This window comes from Octodon degus, unplaced genomic scaffold (genome assembly GCF_000260255.1).
Source record: "Octodon degus isolate 3935 unplaced genomic scaffold, OctDeg1.0 scaffold00084, whole genome shotgun sequence".
Lineage (NCBI taxonomy): Eukaryota > Metazoa > Chordata > Mammalia > Rodentia > Octodontidae > Octodon > Octodon degus.
In genome coordinates, this window is record NW_004524660.1 from 1,581,669 (window position 1) to 1,600,424 (window position 18,756).

Here is an 18,756-nt window from a genome sequence, read left to right on the forward strand (position 1 = left end):
GGCCGGCTGGGATCACAGCTACCTTGCTAGCTGCCATATCTTAGTACCAGCAAATGTCTGTCACCAATAGGGCCTCCCTAATTAAAAGAATGGATTAAACAATCAGCCAGTGTAAGACAGCCAGCAAGTGTTGCTTCATTTTCTTCTTCTTTTTTTTTTTTTTTTTTTTTTTTTTTTTTTTTTTTTTTTTTGTTGCTTCATTTTAAAAGTAGTTTTTCCTCAGCAGATGATGAGACGGCTTTTTAAGTTTCTATTCTACGGCCTGGGTCATCTGTCTGCTCATCCTATTCTGTGGATTAGGTCCTTAGTGACAAATGCTATTGTTTTGGGTTTTTTCCATAATTTTATTGAGAAACAAATAGCAATGAGACAGTTTCAAATCAAATTGGTAAGACAGTTACAATAATTAACACATTGCATACATTCCTCCCAATGGTTAATTGCTGTACAGGATGCGGACATGATATTCTATTTACAAACACCATTAGAATAAATCCCTCTTTTCATTAAGAGAATGTAACTATATATCTATCCTAACCACTTTGAATACACAGATACAAAATGGACATTCACCTGTATCCCCCTTTTTTGTTAAGTTCCGTTATTGAATATTATAGGTGTGTAAACTTAGCAAAATATTCTAAAAGATTCCAGCAGCCCATGATAGTATTGGGTCTTCTGCTTGACTGGGAATGTCAGAAATTGTTCACCAGAGTTCCCTACAGCTCAACATAACAGCATGGCTTTACTTCTTATATTTTGTTTTTATACTTTTCTGCTGGGTGGTTGACAAATGCTATTGTAATCAAAAGTTCCTAAATGCCACAAATGAATTCTCTTAAAACTCCGCCCCACATCTGAGTTAGTTGTAGATCTGCTGGGGTATTAGCAGCTCTGCTGGGATGGCCTAACTGTGGCGGAAACAACCAGCTCCCTACTTCGCCTGCCTCCACCGCCGGCTGCCACTCGGTGCTTCTCTCCTACCAACTCTGTCCTCGGTAGACTCTGGCCTCAAATTTCTTTTGGGGAAGAAGTCCCAACTTGTCTACTAGGAAAACAAGGGTACACACTGAATGATTTTAGCTGAGCTGTGTGTCAGCTAAAGAAGGTCTCAGACAGTGATGCTGGACTGGCATGTACATCCTGGTCCTGCTGATATAATGGTTGTCTCCACCCTGAGCAAACAGGTCTCTCTGCGGCCTGGGATCTTTCTCTATAAAACAGGGCTAATAACTGTGTGTACTTTGTGGGGTCTGTGAAGAATAAATAAGTCATTGTCCATAGAATGCATGTGATGATGCCTGGCACCCTATAAATACTATGTAAGTGCTGTATATTTACCTGTAAAATGAGTGTGCCTGTGGTCTCCCATCATGCCCACACCTGCCTAACCAGGAATGCTCACTACCTCAGAGGGCCTGCTGCTGTGTTTTCTATGCACCTGCTCCATCAAATGCCTCCCAGACCAGGTGCAGATAAAGATACATGTTTGCGCCAGTGTTGACCAAGAGGGGCAACGTGGGACCCTGTCAAGTGTCCTGTCTTACGTGGCCCTGGGGGGGGGGGAGACTCTACCGGGATGGACAACTGCTTAGACATACGAGGCCCAAAGTAATCTGAGTCTTCCTGCCTTCCGCTGGGAGGAACATCGAAGCATGGGGATTCTGTTCAGAGAGCGGGAGGCCAGATCACAAGGTACTTCGGGGCCTGGGAAGGAGTGTGGGTCCCTGAGACCTCAGAGCCTCCAGTCTCTGCACTCAGTTCAAGGCACAGCACCTTTTGGTCTGGAGTCAGGAGCCTTCTGCCAATCAGTGATGGAGCCCAGAAATTGAAGTCCCCACTTCTGGAGAAATCCTTATCACATCATCTCTTACATTAGCATGAGCGCTTCTCAAATATCCCAAGTCCATATGTGTGGCCCATTTAATGATAATGAAACTGAGCTTGCAAAAAGTTATCACCTGAGGCAAAAGACTCAGCATTCGATCCAGGCTGCTGCCTTGTTTAATTTCTTGGTAGTGATTCCTACCCCCCACCCCCACCCCATCCCCATCCCCACCCCCACCATGCTTGTTTCCTCCAAAATAAGCTGCTTGGTAATTTTGTTCACTAAATGTTCTGAACTGACCCAGCCTCCTAGAAAGTCACCAATACCCAATTGATAATTCCTGACAAACTTTATTAATGATCAATGCAAGCTAGAGCTGGGAATCAACTGGACTCTGGAAAATGGCTCCCCCTAGCCAGAGAGAAAACTTAATTTTGAACTGAGCCTCCCTCTAGGCTAGAAACAGCAGCCCCAGGTGTGCCCCTCTCTCTACCCAATCTGCAGTTCGTGATTAGAGGCTCTAATGGCCCTAATGTCTCCAATGTGGGGTTTAAACTAGCGCAGCTTCAGAGACGCTAAGGTATGTTTAATAATGGCTTAATGACTTCTTGAGAGATGCAAGGCTTCTGGTTCCTGTTTGGCCTTGATTTACAGCCCAACTCTGGCTGAGGACAGCCAAGAAACCCCCTCTAAGCCTGCAACGGAAGAGGGAGGTGTTCACACCAGGCCTCTAGGATTCCTTTAAAAATTGAGAATTCAAATGGAATACAAATGATGTGTGACTCCCCACCCCTCTTGCTAGTCTCTGGGGCATTGAAAATATAAATAGTTTAATTTAGACCCAAGGGCTCTTCAGTCCAGGAGATATGAGCCCAGCCTGCAGGCCCTCTGATAATTGTCCCAAATCGCTGGAAGGTAGGGGTTGTTTCTCTTTTTCAGAAGTGCTGAAAGACTGCTGTGATCCTATGCTTCTATTTAGCTGGGGAAACGCCTATCTTGCCCCCCTCACCCACAATGGCAGCCCTGGAGCAGCTGAACCCTGGAGTTGCAGTTAGGATGGGCCCTAAAGGCATTCTCTCCACACAGGCTGCTCAGAGCTACGCTCCTTCACCTGCTCAGCGGCTGTTCAACCCCTAGCTTCACCTGGGAGTCTCCCTGTCTACTCTGGCCTGGCTCTGCCTTGAAACCTGCCACAACTGTGCAAGGAGACTTAGGTTGATTCCACCTACCTCCGATATCAGAGAATTCCCCAAGTGACTGCCTTAAGTCCTGGCCCAAACTCCCCAGCCCCCACTCAGTTTAGAGCTGTTTCCACACCTTGTGTTAAGGACTCCTGTCCCTGTGCAAAACATGAGTTCTCTAAGGGCATTGTGTTTGCTGTTGTGATCTCTCTCTCTCTCTCTCTCTCTCTCTCTCTCTCTCTCCCTAGTCCTCAGCAAAAACAGCAAGGAAAAGGAGCAAACCAAGTCCTGTTCCGGCTTCTTCCTATGGCTGACTTCCGGGGACCAGGACTGTGTTTGTGGAAGGCTGGGGGTCTACTGCCACACTGCCTTACCCCTGGAAAGGCAGAAGCCACTAGATTGGTTAACAGGACCAGCCAGAGGGTGTAGCTCTGAGCCAGCACCGCACCCAGACAGGTAGACAGAAGGGGTCCTGCCCACCACAGGCAGCAGCCCTCCTCCTCTTCCTCTCCTCGAGTGCCTGGGACCCCGGCCTGGGGGTGAGTTGGGGGTGCCCGGGCTCCGAGGGGTTAACCCGCGCGGGGCCGCACGTGACGTGGATAGTTGCAGCATTAAGTCAGAGACGCGGGTCCCCTCCTCTACTCCCCCGCCCCCCGCGGCGCTCGCCGCTCCCGGGGGCTCCTCGCCCCTGAGCCCAGGTCCCTCCCCCTCGGCGGGCGCTCGCAGGCCGCGGCTAGCGGAGCCCGGAGCCCCGGCGGCCCGACTGCCCCGAACCGGAATGGACCCCGAGCGCTGCGCGCCTTTCGGCGTGGGGCCCGCACCCGGCCCCTACGCGGCCGCGGGGGCCGAACCTTCGGGCCCCCAGGGAGCGCCGGCCGCTGCGCCCCACCTGCACCCCGCGCCGCCCCGCGGCCCCCGGCTGACCCGCTTTCCGGCCTGCGGACCCCTGGAGCCCTACCTCCCAGAGCCCGCCAAGCCGCCCGCCAAGTACCTGCAGGACCTGGGGCCGGGCCCGGCGCTCAACGGCGCCCACTTCTACGAAGGCCCCGCGGAAGGTAACGCGGCGCGGAGAGCGCGCAGCCCGACCCTCCCCTTCCCACCCTGGCCCGCCGGGGCCTCCGGCTTCGGTTTCCCGCTCGCCTGTTCGCTTCTGTCCACCTCGCTCTTCACTCCCGCTGCCTCGGAAGCCAGAGTGAGGCTGCCCGCGCCGGGCAAAGGCCAGCGTGGTGCGCGAGGCACAGACACCCGTCCGGGTGGCGGCGGGGCTAGGAGTGGGAGGTCAGGGAGGGTGGAGCAGAGACGGCGGGCACCCATCTGGGGAGAGCGGCTGAAGCCCGGAAGAGGCCAGACTTAGACGGGAGCTAACCGACCCAGAACTCCGGACAGGCCGAAGGCCTGGGACCGCACCGACCACCGACGCTGGAGAGACGCGCACAGCTTTTGTCTGGCGCGCACCGAGCCCGCAGAGGCTGGAGCTGGACCCTGAGTGACCGAGCCGGCTCAGCTGGGCGATGCGGCCTGGCCTTGCCACCTCTCCTCCTCCTACCCAGTCTCCGGAGCAGGTTGCTCACTGTGCATTGCCCATGCTGGTTCTGCAGAGCTCAAGACCGAGTAAAGGTTCTTGGTTCTCGTACTAACCAGCCTCCCCCGCCGCAGTGCCGGCGACAGCCACTCTTTCGCAGTCTCCCATCCCTGCACCGGATCCTCCAGAACAGCCCGAGGCAGGCCTCAGCCCTAGGCTGCTCACAGCCTGAGCTGGGCCCTGGCATCTGAACCGGAGCCTGGCAGGCTGACCCGTGGCCTTGCTGCCACCCGCAGCATCGCCCGCCCCATCTGTGTGGCCGCATCCTGCAGCAGAGGCCAGGGCGGAACCTTCCGAGTTCCGCCGTCCGCAGCCACCGTGCCTTTACGGAGTAGCTTGGCAGCTTGGGCCTTCGTCCCGGCAGGGTCGGTGAGAGCGTAGGAGAGGGCGGGGAGGTGTGTGGGGGTCAGCGGAGGAAATGAGCGCGTCCGCGGAGCGTGGTGTCTGTGTCCTTTGAAAGAGGTTCTCCTGATAAAAACCACAGTTGGGACTTAATGAGAAGCAGTTGGCCTGGCTCCTCTGATCCCTGCCAGACGGCGGCGGTCGCACAGCGTCCAGAGCACCTCCGGGACAGGTACTCAGCCTGCCCAGCGCTCCGCGGGTCGGGACCAGCCCAGGGCCAATGTCTCCGCCACCGGCCGCCCGGACCGCCCCGGCGCTGTGTGCGCTTCGGGGATCTGTGAGCGGACTGAGATGGAGACCCGACGGCTGAAGACCGCAGGCATGCAACGAAATTCAGAGAAAGAAAGCAAAAATGTGTAAAGGGTGACTCCAAAAAAGGAAGAAAATGGAAGCAAATAACAGAGGAGGGCGGCCAGAGCAAGAGTTAAGACAGTGGCGGGCGAGCTGGGCAGGCAGGAAAGCAGGAAAGGAACAAATGAACGAGCAAACGAAGAAGCAGCAGGGGAAGGTCAAAGCAGGCGAGGAAAAGAGGACAGGATGACGGGAGCGAGCAGACAAAACGAAAGGAAAGGGGATGTCTTAAAAGGACGGAACCCCCAAGTGAAAACAAGCGGGACACGAAAATCGACGCTGCAGTCGAATGGGAAAAGGCCAGACGCAGAGGACGCAGCGCTGCGAGCGGAGCACGCACGCCCGGTCCCGACCTGAGCTCTGCGGGCGGCCAAGGAGCTGCAGTGAGACTGCTGGAGAGGGACAGCCTAGGGTGCTGGAGCCTCACGGTCTGCGGGAGCCGTGGAGGGCGAAGGAGGAACTAAAGCTATTTGCCTGCTTTTACAATGCTGGGCTCTGAGCGGTCCCAGTTCAGACCAGTGAGGCTGCAGCTGTGTTCCATGTGCGGCGCGGCTGGGAGTCCCATGCCCCGCGTTCCTCTCCCGCCGCCGAAGCCCGCGGGCCTCAGGCCGCCCTTCGCAGAGTACAGCCTGGCTTTGGACAGGAGCGGTATCCTAGCTGTGCAGCCACCATCGGCTCTCCCAGCTTGGCGCTTGGCTGCACAGCGGGCTTGGGGAGCTGCCCCGTGAGACCTTCTTACTCCCCGCAAGGCACCAGGCGGTCTCTACGCTTGCTTCCTGAGTCGTAAGGGCCCTCTGGAAGTGACTCCTGATGAAGCTTTGCCCCGGCTTAGACCTTGATTCCCTAGGACGCCACCAACCGCGGACAAAGTTGAGAACCTTTAGGGAGAGCATTAAGGTCCCAGAGATCTAGTGCACATTTAAGTCTGCGGTGGCTTCAGATCTTCGCCTAAAGCTGCCGCTGCCCACGCTTCAAGAAATTCCATGCTCCTTTAGAAACTGCGCAGAACAAATTTGCAAAGAGTGGAGATTGTGGCTGCCGCAGTGCAAGCCACCCATCCGGGCAGCAGGGCGCCATGCAGTGCAGGCAGCCTAGAAGGGCTGCTCCATGGCACAGCATCTAGTCCAGACTGGCAGGTGTGATGACCAGGTCAGGGTCAGAGAGTTCTCTGGTACATTAAAGACTCCAGTCCTGGTGCCTGGCTTTCACTCAGGACAGACTGCCACTAGGGTTTGGGGTGGGGGGAAGGCTCAGGTAAAGGATGCCCAGGGACGGAGCCCCAGGCTCCTGGAGTCCAACACTAGTGCTCTTTGTCGCCCACCCAATATGACCCAGGCACACTGGATCCTATACAAACCTCACTGCTGCCCTCCTTACCAGAGCAGCCTTCTCCTGACAAGCCTGAACTTACACTACTGGCTTTCATGCCTGGGCTGCCTGTCCCTGACTGCAGACCTCCATTTACCCCATTTCTATCTGGCTTTCTCCTGGGCCTTGTCCCACAGGAGGCTGCTGGTGTTCTTCAGAGAAGCAATCCTATCTCTCAAAGATAAGCATGCTGCCCTCCCCCTGGAGTCCTCCAGCTGATGGAGGTTCCAAGGTAGTGCTGCTAAGGTCAGGAGCAGTCCTCTGAGAGATCTGTAGATTGGTGAGGCATGGAAAGTAGCAGAGGCCAGTGGGCTTGGCCTCTTTGGAGAGCTGCTCTTCTGCAAAACCCTTCTGCATTTTCATCCCTTTCCCCTGACTGCTGGGTGACTACTGATCAGGAAAGCAAATCCAAACACCCCTAATCTTAGCATTTCTTTTGGGTAGGTTGTATTGAGACAGACACTAAGGGTATGAGAGTGAGTGAGAACAAGCCTCAGGCTTTGAGGGGCTCCCTGAAGTGCTCCCGAACCCCTGCCCTGAGTATCACCTCTTTTGTGCCTAGAGTCCCAGACAGCCTGCCTAAGAACCCAAAGGCCACTGAGGGAGCCTGCCATATGCGAGATGTCCCCTGCAGTTCCCTGCCATATTTTCAGTTCTTCCATTCAACTTACATGAGTCCTGCTTCCTACCAAATGGAATTGTGCCCTCGAACAAGCTATGTTGGCCAAGAATGGACAGCAGAGGCTATGTTTCTTCCCCTAGATTTCACCTGAACTGTGAGGAAGCCTGGTGTCTGGGCTGTCACACTGGAGGCCCAGCTACACCTCCTTTCGGCTGTTCCAGGCCTCTAGCACACACAAGGAGCCTCTTTCATAGTCTGGGTGGTCCTGGGAGGTTATAAACCACCCTCCAGCTGAGGAGGACCTTGTCCAAATTGTCCTTCACAAGGCAGGGTAGGGACTCATCTGACTCAGATCTTGAGAAGCCCATCTCTGGAGTCCTTCCCTCCAGCTGTGAGCTTGATACCCAGTCCCTGCTAGCTGGGCCTTCTAGGGGTAAGGCCCCCACTGGAGATGGGCCTAGGGCCAGGAGAAGGGGCCATGTGAGTCAGCTGTCTTTGTGGCACTGTGGCTGCCATCCCAGAGGACTGATGAAGAGGGGTTTCATGGGGACAACACTGGGGGTCTTTGCCAGAGAGAGGGTGGGGTGACTGGGGTGACCTATTTTTCACCAAACTCTGTTGGTTGATCATGGGGCTCTGTCAAGCTTCCTGAGTGAGGGCTGCCGGGAACTGTTCCCAGTCTGCAGGCGAGCCCTCCCTGCCTGTCACTTGTGCACGATGGGAGAACAATCAGAAACTCCCAAGGAGGGAGCACCAGGCAGGGACTTGTGAATACTGGAGAAGGAAGTGTGCGCATCATGAAGCTGGTCCCCGCTTCTCGCTTACTGAGCATAGCCTGTCTGGTCTCCACCTATCTGTTGGCATAGACCCCATTGCCTTGGGAGGAATGAGCGAAGCCACCCTTTTGGAAAATTATTTGTCCCTACCACTCCAAAGCTAGGAGAGTTAGTGGTGTTGACCTGAGGCTTGGAGTGCAGAGGGAAGAAACAGCACGATCAGCCAAAGGAGGTCTGAGTGTCATGGTCCCTCGCCTTTTTGGTGCTGGGAACAGAGGCATGGCCATGTAACGTGGGAACCAAGGGAGAATCTGGAATGAGGGAGTCCTTCCTGGCAGGGGTGGGAGATGTGGACTATCCCACCCTCACTCCCTGCCCCACTTCTTGGCCTGCCAAAGTGGCGGTCCCTGCTGTGGCGCCAATCCCGGCACCTCCACACCCTGTGGGATGCACTACCACAGAGCACTTCCCCGAAATGAGCCCCTCTCTGGCCCCAGCAGATCCGCCCAGACCACAGAGCACAGGGTTCCCTAGGGCCCCCTCCCCAGCTGGAGGCCCAGGGAGCAGCCCTCTGAATGCCAGGCTCCCATGGAAGGTGGCTGCTGGGAGGAAGGGAAGGGAAAGAAGAGGAAGGGGGAGGCGGAGACTGAAGCGTCAATGCTCTTCCCCTCCCTCCATTCCACCCACAACCCCCCTGGTTCGGTTTCCATCCTCCTTTTTGTTTTCCATTGCAGCCGAGGAGAAGGCCTCCAAGGCTGCCAGCTTTACCCCGCTGCCCTTGGACTGCAGAAGGAGCCCTGGAGACGGGCCCTCTAACTTGCAAGGTTCTCCTGGCCCCTGCCTGGCCAGTCTGCGTGTCCCTCTTTCCCCGGGACTCCCTGACTCCATGGAGTTGGCCAAGAATAAGAGCAAGAAGCGCCGCAACCGCACCACCTTCAGCACGTTCCAGTTGGAGGAACTGGAGAAAGTCTTCCAGAAAACCCACTACCCTGACGTGTACGCCCGGGAGCAGCTGGCTCTGCGCACGGACCTGACTGAGGCCAGGGTGCAGGTGAGGGTACTAGAGGCACCAGGCTCTCTGGCTGTCTCAGCCACTCAGCCCGTGGGCCACACTGTGAAGGGCTGGAAGGGCCCTTCCCCGCATCCTGCCTAAGTCTGGGCCTTGGAGTTTATTCCACATGTCCCACCCAGGTTGAGGCTTATGCCTGTGTGGATGGGTAATGGCATCGTGGAGTCAAAAGACCTATTCGGGAGTTCGAGGTGTGCCCCACTCACCAGCTAGTCAAGTGCTTTGTGTCTTGTCACTGAATCTCAGCATCTTAGGCAGCACCTCGAAAGCAGTGAAGCTCAAATACACATGAGGGCTGCTCCTAGCTGTCCAGAATGGGACAGTGCCTGTTCGGCGTGTCAGAGTCACTGTGAGCCCATGACATGCAGCCTCTGCCAGCTCTCTGTCTCTAGCTAGGAGAACCCGATGGGGAGCTACTCTGCACCCCAGCAGATTCTCCTGCACAGAGACCAGACCCTGGGGATGGTCTGGCGCCAGCCTCACATAGGCCGGGGGCCAGTTTGTGGCGAGTGGTGGGAGGTAGTCTCTGGAAAGGAGGAAGTCTGTCAGAGAACATGTAAGTGCCAAGCAGGGCTGGGGCTTGGGAAAGAGGTTCAGTGTAAGTGTGGCCCGGATGAAGGTTGTTTGTGGCCTTGCCTTGAAGAGGCTGACACAGGGCAGCTCTCTGACACCAACAGAAGGTGCTGGGAGAAGGCTTGGGCTTCTAGGGAATGGTGAGAAGGTGACTTAACAGGGGCCGGGGGCATGCCGAGCACATCTTGCATAGGGTCCTTCCAGAGATTCTTTGAAGGTGCTGGGGCAGAGACCAGCTCTGGGCCACATGGGACTTGGCGGGCAAGTCTGCAGAGACAGCTGTCATGGAGCAAGAGAAGGCCTGGCAGCCAGACTCAGCTCAATGCAGGGCCATGAGAAGCTTCCCCATGGACGGAGCCCCTGGAGGAGAGGTGTTTTCTTTGATAGCAGAATGATACCTACCCAGAGCCCCACCCCATGGATAGGAATAATAGAACCACACATGGGACAATGTGTGTATGGGGCAGTTCCAGCCCAAGCAGTGGGTAATTCCAAGGGACATGCTGGTGAAAGGGAAGTAACTCCCAGCTAAGGTATCAGATTGGTGGGGCTTCCTTCATCTGCAAAGGAGGGAGTACAGAGAAAGAAAATCTGGAAAGCTGAGCAGACAGGGTGGCCTTCCTGACTGGATCTGCTCTGACATCCCTGAAACCTGGAATGAGGGGCGAGGCGTGTGCACAGCCTCTTAATTGCCAGGGCTGTATCTGCCTGCTTGAGTAGCAATGACTGTGGGGAGGGCAGAAAGGGGGGGGGGATTCTCATCTCATCGGAGCTGGATTAAACGCTCGCACACGCATATACACACACACAGCTTCTCCTGTTGTGATTCCTGGCTAGATTCCTGGAAAGCAGCATTGCATTTGCTTTTATGCTGATATTATCAACATCTAGCCCAGACCTTGACCTACAAACATTAAATGATACACGTAAAAGAAAAAAATGTAACACCAGCCAGGGATATGGCTCAGCGGTGCAGCACTGCCTGGCAAGTGTGAGGTCCTGAGTTCGATTCCTGGTACCAAAAATAATGTAGACACCAATACACATAATCGCATAGGGCATATACCAAACAACCTGTTCATCACAGATAAGAATACAATATGCACAACACACAGATGTGCCACCCCCATTCGGCGGGAGCCAACAAATGAACAGGAGCCGTTCCCAAACATCCTGGGGAGGCATTGGTGAGAGGGCCAGGATGTTACAGATGTCTGGCGAAGGTACCCAGTCTGGGTGTGTGGCAGGCAAAACCTAAACAAAGGCGGGAAGGAGCAAACTCGAGGGCAATCTTCAAGGACAAGGGTGGTGGGAGTTTGGGAGGGAACTTGGAACAACCGAGGACTGTTGCCTGGAAGGACACGGGCTGTGAAGGGGCAGAGGCCAATCCCAAGGGGCCTTATTAAGAGCTAGGCTCTAGGCCAAGGCCTCTAGGGAGCTACTGAGGGTATAAAAGGGACCATGACCTGAACAGAATGTCTTTATGATGCCTTGGATGATGCGAGGTGGGCAGACTGGAAAAGGAGAAGCAGCAATGAGGCCAGAAGCCCTGTAACCAAGGTGCTGGGCCCCCTAGGAAGGGCGCTGGGCCTCCTAGGAAGTGCTCTGGGCATCTGATGTCCACAGCCCTCCCACCTCCCCAGCCAGACACACCAGGCTGGAGAAACCGAGTGACCAACTCAGCCTGGAGAATGGTAGCTGGGGCCCCTGGGACCAGTAAACATGGTTTGGACTTGGGCCTCTCCCAGCTCCCCTGGCCCTGAGAACAATGTGGGTTTATAAGCCCCAGCAGCTCAGAATCCTCTGGCCTAGGGCCAGCTGCCAGTCCATGGGAGGTCATAATTGTGAGCGCTCTCCCCAGCGGGTTCCACTCCTCAAGGTGCTCCAGTGCCCCTCACCACCCACCCACCCACCCCACCCCCGCCCCAACACTCCTCCTCAGGTCTGGTTCCAGAATCGCAGAGCCAAGTGGCGGAAGCGAGAGCGTTATGGAAAGATGCAGGAGGGGCGGAACCCCTTCACGGCTGCCTATGACATCTCTGTGCTGCCCCGCCCTGACAGCCATCCCCAGGTGAGACCCCAGACCCACCCTGTGGGATATGGCCATGTCCCATGGAATCCCCAACAAGCGGCATCGGCTGGGGAGACCTGAGTAAATCGCTGAACCTCTTCCTCCACAAACTGGGGCTCTTTCCTGCCTCAGGAGTGATGCACTTGGAGTGCCAAGGAATCACAGGAGAAAGTTTGGCAGTGGCACGGGCCTCCTGGGTTCCAAGAGAAAGTCTGGGGTCTTGTGGGCGAAGAGAGAGTGAGCTTCTAGATAAGACTATGGTTCCCGGGGCTGCGAGCTCATGGGCTTTCTCTCTCCCTCTCATTTCAGCTGCAGAACTCCCTGTGGCCCAACCCAGGATCTGGGAGCCCAGGGGCCCCCTGCCTCGTGTCTCCAGAGGGCATCCCCTCCCCATGCATGTCTCCGTATTCCCACTCCCATGGGAATGTGGCTGGCTTCATGGGGGTGCCACCATCCCCAGCAGCCCACCCTGGCATCTACTCAATCCACGGCTTTCCCCCAACCTTGGGAGGCCACAGCATCGAGCCCTCCCCAGATGGCGACTACAAGTCCCCAAGCCTTGTCTCACTCAGGGTGAAGCCCAAGGAGCCGCCCAGCCTGCTGAACTGGACCACGTGATAAGCTGCAGAGCCGCGCAGACTAAACTGCCACCTCCTTTTCTGTTCCCAGTTGCTTCAGGTCCAGGCTCCAAGCCCAGATGGTGCTGGAGGCCTGGGAGAACAGCTGGGACCCTCCGCACCCAGCAGAAAATAGTCTACAGGGTCTTTTTTATTATTTTAATAAAAAAGTAGGGCTGCCTTGAATAAAGGGGGTTTAAAAGTGGGCAGGACTTCTGCCACAACTGGGTCCCTCAAACTGGGATCCAAGGAGGGATCTGCTTCCTCAAGACTTTGTCTAAGTCTGCCTGTCATCTCTCTAGCTGAGAGAGCTGAACTGCTGCTCATTCAGGCAGTCCGGGAAGATGCTAGGAGGACCCAGATTAAACTGGGAGAAGCTCTTCAGGACGGGGAAAGCCAGACTTCTTAGACCACCTAGAAGACCTTGCATCTCCTCCCCGCCGCCAGGGGGCGTGTGCCGAGTCTGGTGCGGAAGGTGAAGGCTGGCTCAGAGGGTGCCCTCTGCCCTCGCCGTCCCTTCCAGCAGCCTGGGCTGGATCTCCCAACGTGCTTCTCTGAGTTTGCAGGAATTCCATCCGTAACCACCAAATATTTGGATTCACTTCAGTGAGATCAGGCCAGGGCTATGCTGTGGAAGCCATAACTGAATCTTGGGTCCCTGAGATCCCAACCCCAATTTTTGTAAAGATACTTTTGTTAAAGTGCTGCCCAGCATAGTAATAAAAGCGGTGTTTTTCATACCAGAGGACTGTCTATCCCCAAGACTTCGGTACCTGGTTACTTTAAGGGTACTCTGTGCCTAGGGCCAGGCTGGCAAAGCCCTCCAGGGGCCAGCAAGGGTCCCAGAGTCCAGGGCAATGGTTGTACACCTACGGTACGCATGCCACAGAGGGCTGTTTGCATCACTGAAAGCTCTGAAAGGTTTGCCATTACCGGTCTTGGGGAAGGTGGCCTGCCCCAAAGCCTTCATGGCCAATGCGCGTCATCCCTATCCTGTCACCTGCCCAGGGTCTGGGACTTCCGCTGATGCTGAGGCAAGGAAGAGCGCCCAGTCTAGGGCTGGGTTCATCTGGCAGGGAGATCTGGGGTGGGGATGGGAGCAAAGAGGCTGAACTAAGCCTATGTCTGTGCTGATAGGAGAGCAGAAGCAGAAGGTGCCCACTAGGGCCCTGAGCTCCCGAGCCGAGCTGGGACCCCGTGGGCTGGGGGCGGGGCAGTCACTTCCCCCAGATGCCCCAGGAGCACGTCTGAGCTGTGGGGCAGAGACAAAAACCAGAACTCTTTCTTGTGGTTTCAGAGTATTACCCATTCTATCCTTCATCCCCACTTTCTGCCTTATCTCTGGAGCCTGGAAGGCAGAAAAAAGCAGGCCTGGCTCTCCCACCCTCCCAGTAAACACAACCACATTGCTTGCAAGAATTCCGTCAGCTCCCGCTCAGCCACCCCCACCCCATGCCTCATCTTTCAGGCAGAGAAACCCAAGCACACAAAGACTCATTGCTACCATGCTTATTCCCAAGCAGGGAGCAAGTCCTCAATTGGATCAGATTTCCCAACCAAGACGGTCACAGCAGGGTGGCCACACATCCCCAGAGGCGCCAGCTCCTGCCCTCTTTTCCCTAGCTTTTGGCGGTGACTTTCTTCTCTGTCCTGACAGATGTGGGGGTGGACCAGGGGCATCAGGAAGGGCAGAGTAAGGCAAGAAGGAAAGTGTCCCCTAGCGACGGGCTGATGGATGGATGAGCCTCGCATGTCTTCACACACTGGTCAGTAATGCAGCGAATGTCCCCACTTCGAACTCTAGGGCTCAACCACTGTACTAGAAGCTTCGATACCCATAGAGTAGTCAGCAAAGTTGGGGGCCTTCTGTCCTGTGAAGTTCAGAGAGCTGCAGAGCAAGGTTTCTTCTACAAACATTTGTTGCACGCCCACTCAGTGCCAGGTACTGCTCTGTGCCAGAGATGGAGTGGCCAGAGATGAAGCGGCATGCAAGAAAACCGACCAATTCCTCCCTTCTCAGCTTAGAATGAGAAAGATGGGGGAAGGAAGAGAAAAGGATATGTCAAGCCCGAGCAAAAGAAGCCAGAAAGGTGCAAATCAGCAGAAATAAAGTTGAGCATGTGATCAAGGCAGTGAGCGTGGTAGAGGCAGGCAGAAGTCATGGGCAGAGTCGGGGAGAGGGACCAGACTGGGGGAACTGCAGCAGGGAGGGCATAGGGAGGCCAGTGACTGGCTACTGGCTCCCGTCCAGGGGCATCCACCCACAGCTCATATTTTTCTGTCCAGTGACAGCTAAATGAAGAGAGAGCTAACTTTACAACCACCCACTTCACACATAATGAATATGAATGGGTAACCCTGAGCCTGCTCCATGGGACGGTCCTGGGCTGACAGGTCCTCCCACTGACGGGCCATCCCAGCCAGCCTGTCCCCAGGCTGGGGTATCAACAGCCCTTCCACCTGCTTCCCATTACCATGCTGCCCTCCTCCTCTACACCCATAGGACACAGCCCCCATTTCCAAATGCCTCTGCCCCCATTCGCAGAGGTGAACTGAGGCCTCAGCCCAGGCCCTATAACTTTTCTAGGGCCTGGCTGGACTCCACTCAGTCCCAGGACAACACAGAGGACGTGGCCTCACTGGGATTCCCAACGTGATGAAGGCTGCTGGGCTGTCTACCCATCACCAACACTCTTCTCTGCTCCTGTGAGGCACCTAAAGATTCAAGCCCTAAAACTTGACGCTGGCAGTTGGTCCGGTAGGCCTGAAAGGCCCTAGCCAGGGGTACTGTGAGTCCAGGCTTCCTGCCTCAGTCAAGCAGGGGAAATGCTTCTCATTAGAGGCATTCAATGCTCCTTCCCCTCCTCCTCCAGGCACTTACACATCAACCTGAATTATAACCCCAAAGTGTAGACCCTCATTAACCTAGACAGGAACAGAGCCTAGCACACCCAGGAGCCAGGCAGCTGCTTACTTCCCCATTGCAGCTGACAGAAAACTTTACCCTGCCTGGTCCTTTGTACCTGGAGAACACAAGCATCCGCCCCCAGAGTCCTGTTGCTGAGCTCTCTTCCTACCCAAAGACTGTGGGCCCCCATCCCAGTCCGTCCTCTGGGAGGGGGACATCACCGGATCACAGGAACCTGGAGCTATCCATCTCTGAACCCTGAAGGATGTGAGAAGCTTATGTCCCCATCCCCTGGAGATCAGGGCAGGAAGCTGGCCCCGGCCCCGCCTAGAGTGAGCTTTAGGGGTGTGTGGCAGAGTGGCCAGCTCTTCTCTGAGGCCTCTGAATTCAGAGGATTGCACTAGGACAGGGAACTTCGAGACCCAAGAATTCTGGTCCCCAAAGACCTGTTTTCTAGGAGACACAGAAAATGGGCAGATTGGGAAGGAATGTCAGCAATGCTAACCATTTCTACCTCCTGTCATTGTGCCTTGTGAGCCAGAGACGAGTTCATTACCCTGGATCTTGTTCCGCCTTGGAAATAGGGCTCTAAAGAAGCAGTGTGTAGCTAACAGAGCTTCAGCACCTGATTAGCTCCCTCACTGAGTAAATGTCAGTCTGGACGAAAAGTCAGCAGGGCTCACTGCTGAGGGGAGCTAAGCTGTGGCTCTAAGTGGCCTGAGGCACACTGTGCCAAGCACCAGCGATCGCATCTCTGATTGTCCATTTCACTAGAGGACAGACAGGAAGCCAGCCTCTAGGGAGGTGAGCCCAATAGGTATGACAGGGACAGCTGATGCAGTTCACTGGGACCAGGAGAGAAAGAAAAGGAGACTCAGGATAAAAAGGGGAGGAACAGCAGGTCCTTGAGGGTATATATTCGGGACCAACCAGCAACTAGGCCAAGGCCATGGCCAAGCCTCGGCAGTCCAGCCGAGGCCTAAAGCAGGGGCACTGGCCCTGAATCTGCTGTGCCAGGGACCACACCAGAGCAAGTATAAGATGAACAAATCAGTAGAAGAATACACACGAAAGATGCTGGGGAATGCTGCTTAATACTTTGAGTACATGTATGCAGCAGGGATATGGGTTTGAATTCTGGCTCCAGCGGCACCCCCCACCTTTTTTTTTTTTTGCACAACTGGGGATTGAACTCAGGCCCTTGCGCTTGCCAGGCAAGTGCTTATTCTACTGAGCTATCTCCCTGGCTCCTCCAGCCCCTTTTTGTATAACCTTAGCCAAGTTCTTTTCCTTTTCTACACTATAATTTTCTTATATAGTGATTTATTTTTTATTTTTTATTTTTTGGTACTGGATATTGACCTTAGGACTTTGTGTTTGCCATGCATGTGCTTATGTCACTGAGCTATCTCCCTGGTCCTTTATAGGGATTTATATAGGGATCGAAATGGTATTTACAGGGCTGGGGAAATAGCTCAGTAGATTAAGTGCTTGCTGGCAAGCATGAGGTCCTGACTTCAATCCCCAGTACTGGAAAAAAAGAAAGAAAGAAATGGTATTTACTTGGGTTTTTTTTTTTTTTTTAAAGAAAATAAAACAGTAAATAAATAAATAACCCATTAGAAGTGATATGGAAGCCAGCCAGGGGGAGATAGCTCAGTAGAATAAGTACCTGCCTGGCAAGCACAGGGTCCTGAGTTCAATCCCCGGTACCACTAAATAAATAAATAAATAAATAAGCAAAAAAATAAAATACATAATCAGCACCAGTAAGGAATTAAAAAGCTGGAGTTTAATATGTTAAAAAAAAAAAAAAAGAAGAAGTGATAGAGAAGGTCGGGCTGGCCAAATAGCTCAGTGGATTAAAGCACCTGCTTAGGCAGACACAGACGCAGATGCAGGGGCAGATGCAGGGGGTCGATCTCCAGCCTGCCGCGCCGGCCCTGCCCCCAGGGTGCGCTGAGACGGTAAAAGACTGGGCGTGGTGATGCCCACCTGTAATCCCAGCGGTTGGGAGGCTGAAAACAGGAGGATCACTACCAGTCCGAGCTATGTAATGAGACCCTGTACTAAATATAGACACACAAAAAAAGCAACATGGAATTTCACTAAACAAAATGATAGGAATTCAACCATGGTTGTTATATTGCATATTGCCATCTTCAATACAGTTGTTCAGATCACCAGATAGAAGCATGCAAAATTTGTAAAACAAAACAAAACAAAAAAACAATTTAGCCTGGCAAGCACAAGGGCCTGAGTTCAATGCCCAGTTCTGAAAAAAAAAAAAAAAAAAATTATTCTACATAAAGTACTTACAGCAATAGTTGGCAACAGTAAGCGCTCAACACTGCTGACTACTACATAGGACATGCGCCTTCAGGAAGCACCTGACATTCTACCTCATTACCCCAGATGAATGCAGGGTGATTCCTGTCCTCCAGGCGACACAAGCCTCAGGGTAATCCATGCCTCAGTGGGTAAAATGACAATAATCCAGAGCCAGGTTAGCAGTAACAGCTAACAGTGCGTAACCCAGCCATTCACAGAAGGCCTCCGTGGACCCTGCCCTTCCCAGAAGACATTTCTTTCATAGATATTTCTGTGTAAAGACCTGGGTGGAGATGGCTCCCGGGCCACTAACACATTTTGAGGCCGTACGTCTTCGCTCCCAGGCCATCTCCTGGGCCCACAGTTCCAGGACTCTTCAGGCCAGGTTTGATGGCCTGTGTTCTTTTCTATAGTTCAGAAATGATGTGAGGGAAGTGAAGAGATAGAAGGGGACTGAAACCTCAGGCCAGGCCATTTTAGCAACCTGGATGCATGCGGCAATAAGAAGGTGAAAATCTACCTTCCCTAAATGAAAACATCAAGATACACACTTCTTGTCAGTGCTGGCGAGAAAAAACAGAAACACTATCATACATACCCAGACTGTGTCAAACTTGGCCTGCGCAAGTCGCTTTGGGGAAAAGAGCTGACTGCAGGGGGCGGCTCTGTGACACTTCCACATGGCCGCTCCTGACCATGTTGGCATCCAGGTCCGTCCTGACATAGCGGGTCCCAGGCAAGCACTGAACCAATAAAGGGGCTTTCTCCCAAGAATGTCTCCCTTGTCAGACAAGACCCCGTTGAAGATTTAAGACTTTATACTTTACCTATATAAGATAAGGAACCTTCCAGCAATTCTGAAAAGTGAATACTCCTTTAGCAGCACCGAAGTGGTAAGACCCTCTGAGGTCGAGTCTGAAGGCGGGGAGTCTTGAGATAGAGGCAGCCGTGAGCAGAACCTGAGGGTGAGCAGTCTCCAGCTTTGCACGCACACCTACCAACCTCAGAGGCTCTGCTTGCTTCTCCCCCGGCCCTGGGAGCCAGGGCTCTCCAACACATCCCAGCACGGAGGGGACT

General features: G+C 54.1%; 1 protein-coding gene across 1 annotated transcript; it reads left to right on the forward strand.

The window, feature by feature from the left end:
• Positions 1-3,645: 3,645 nt before the first annotated feature.
• Alx3 (ALX homeobox 3) lies at positions 3,646-12,506 on the forward strand. The gene is made up of 4 exons (XM_004636902.3): positions 3,646-4,064; positions 8,845-9,161; positions 11,695-11,823; positions 12,133-12,506. Exons 1-4 carry the CDS (start codon positions 3,788-3,790, stop codon positions 12,439-12,441), a joined length of 1,032 nt encoding a protein of 343 aa, XP_004636959.1. The 5' UTR covers positions 3,646-3,787; the 3' UTR covers positions 12,442-12,506.
• Positions 12,507-18,756: the final 6,250 nt, after the last annotated feature.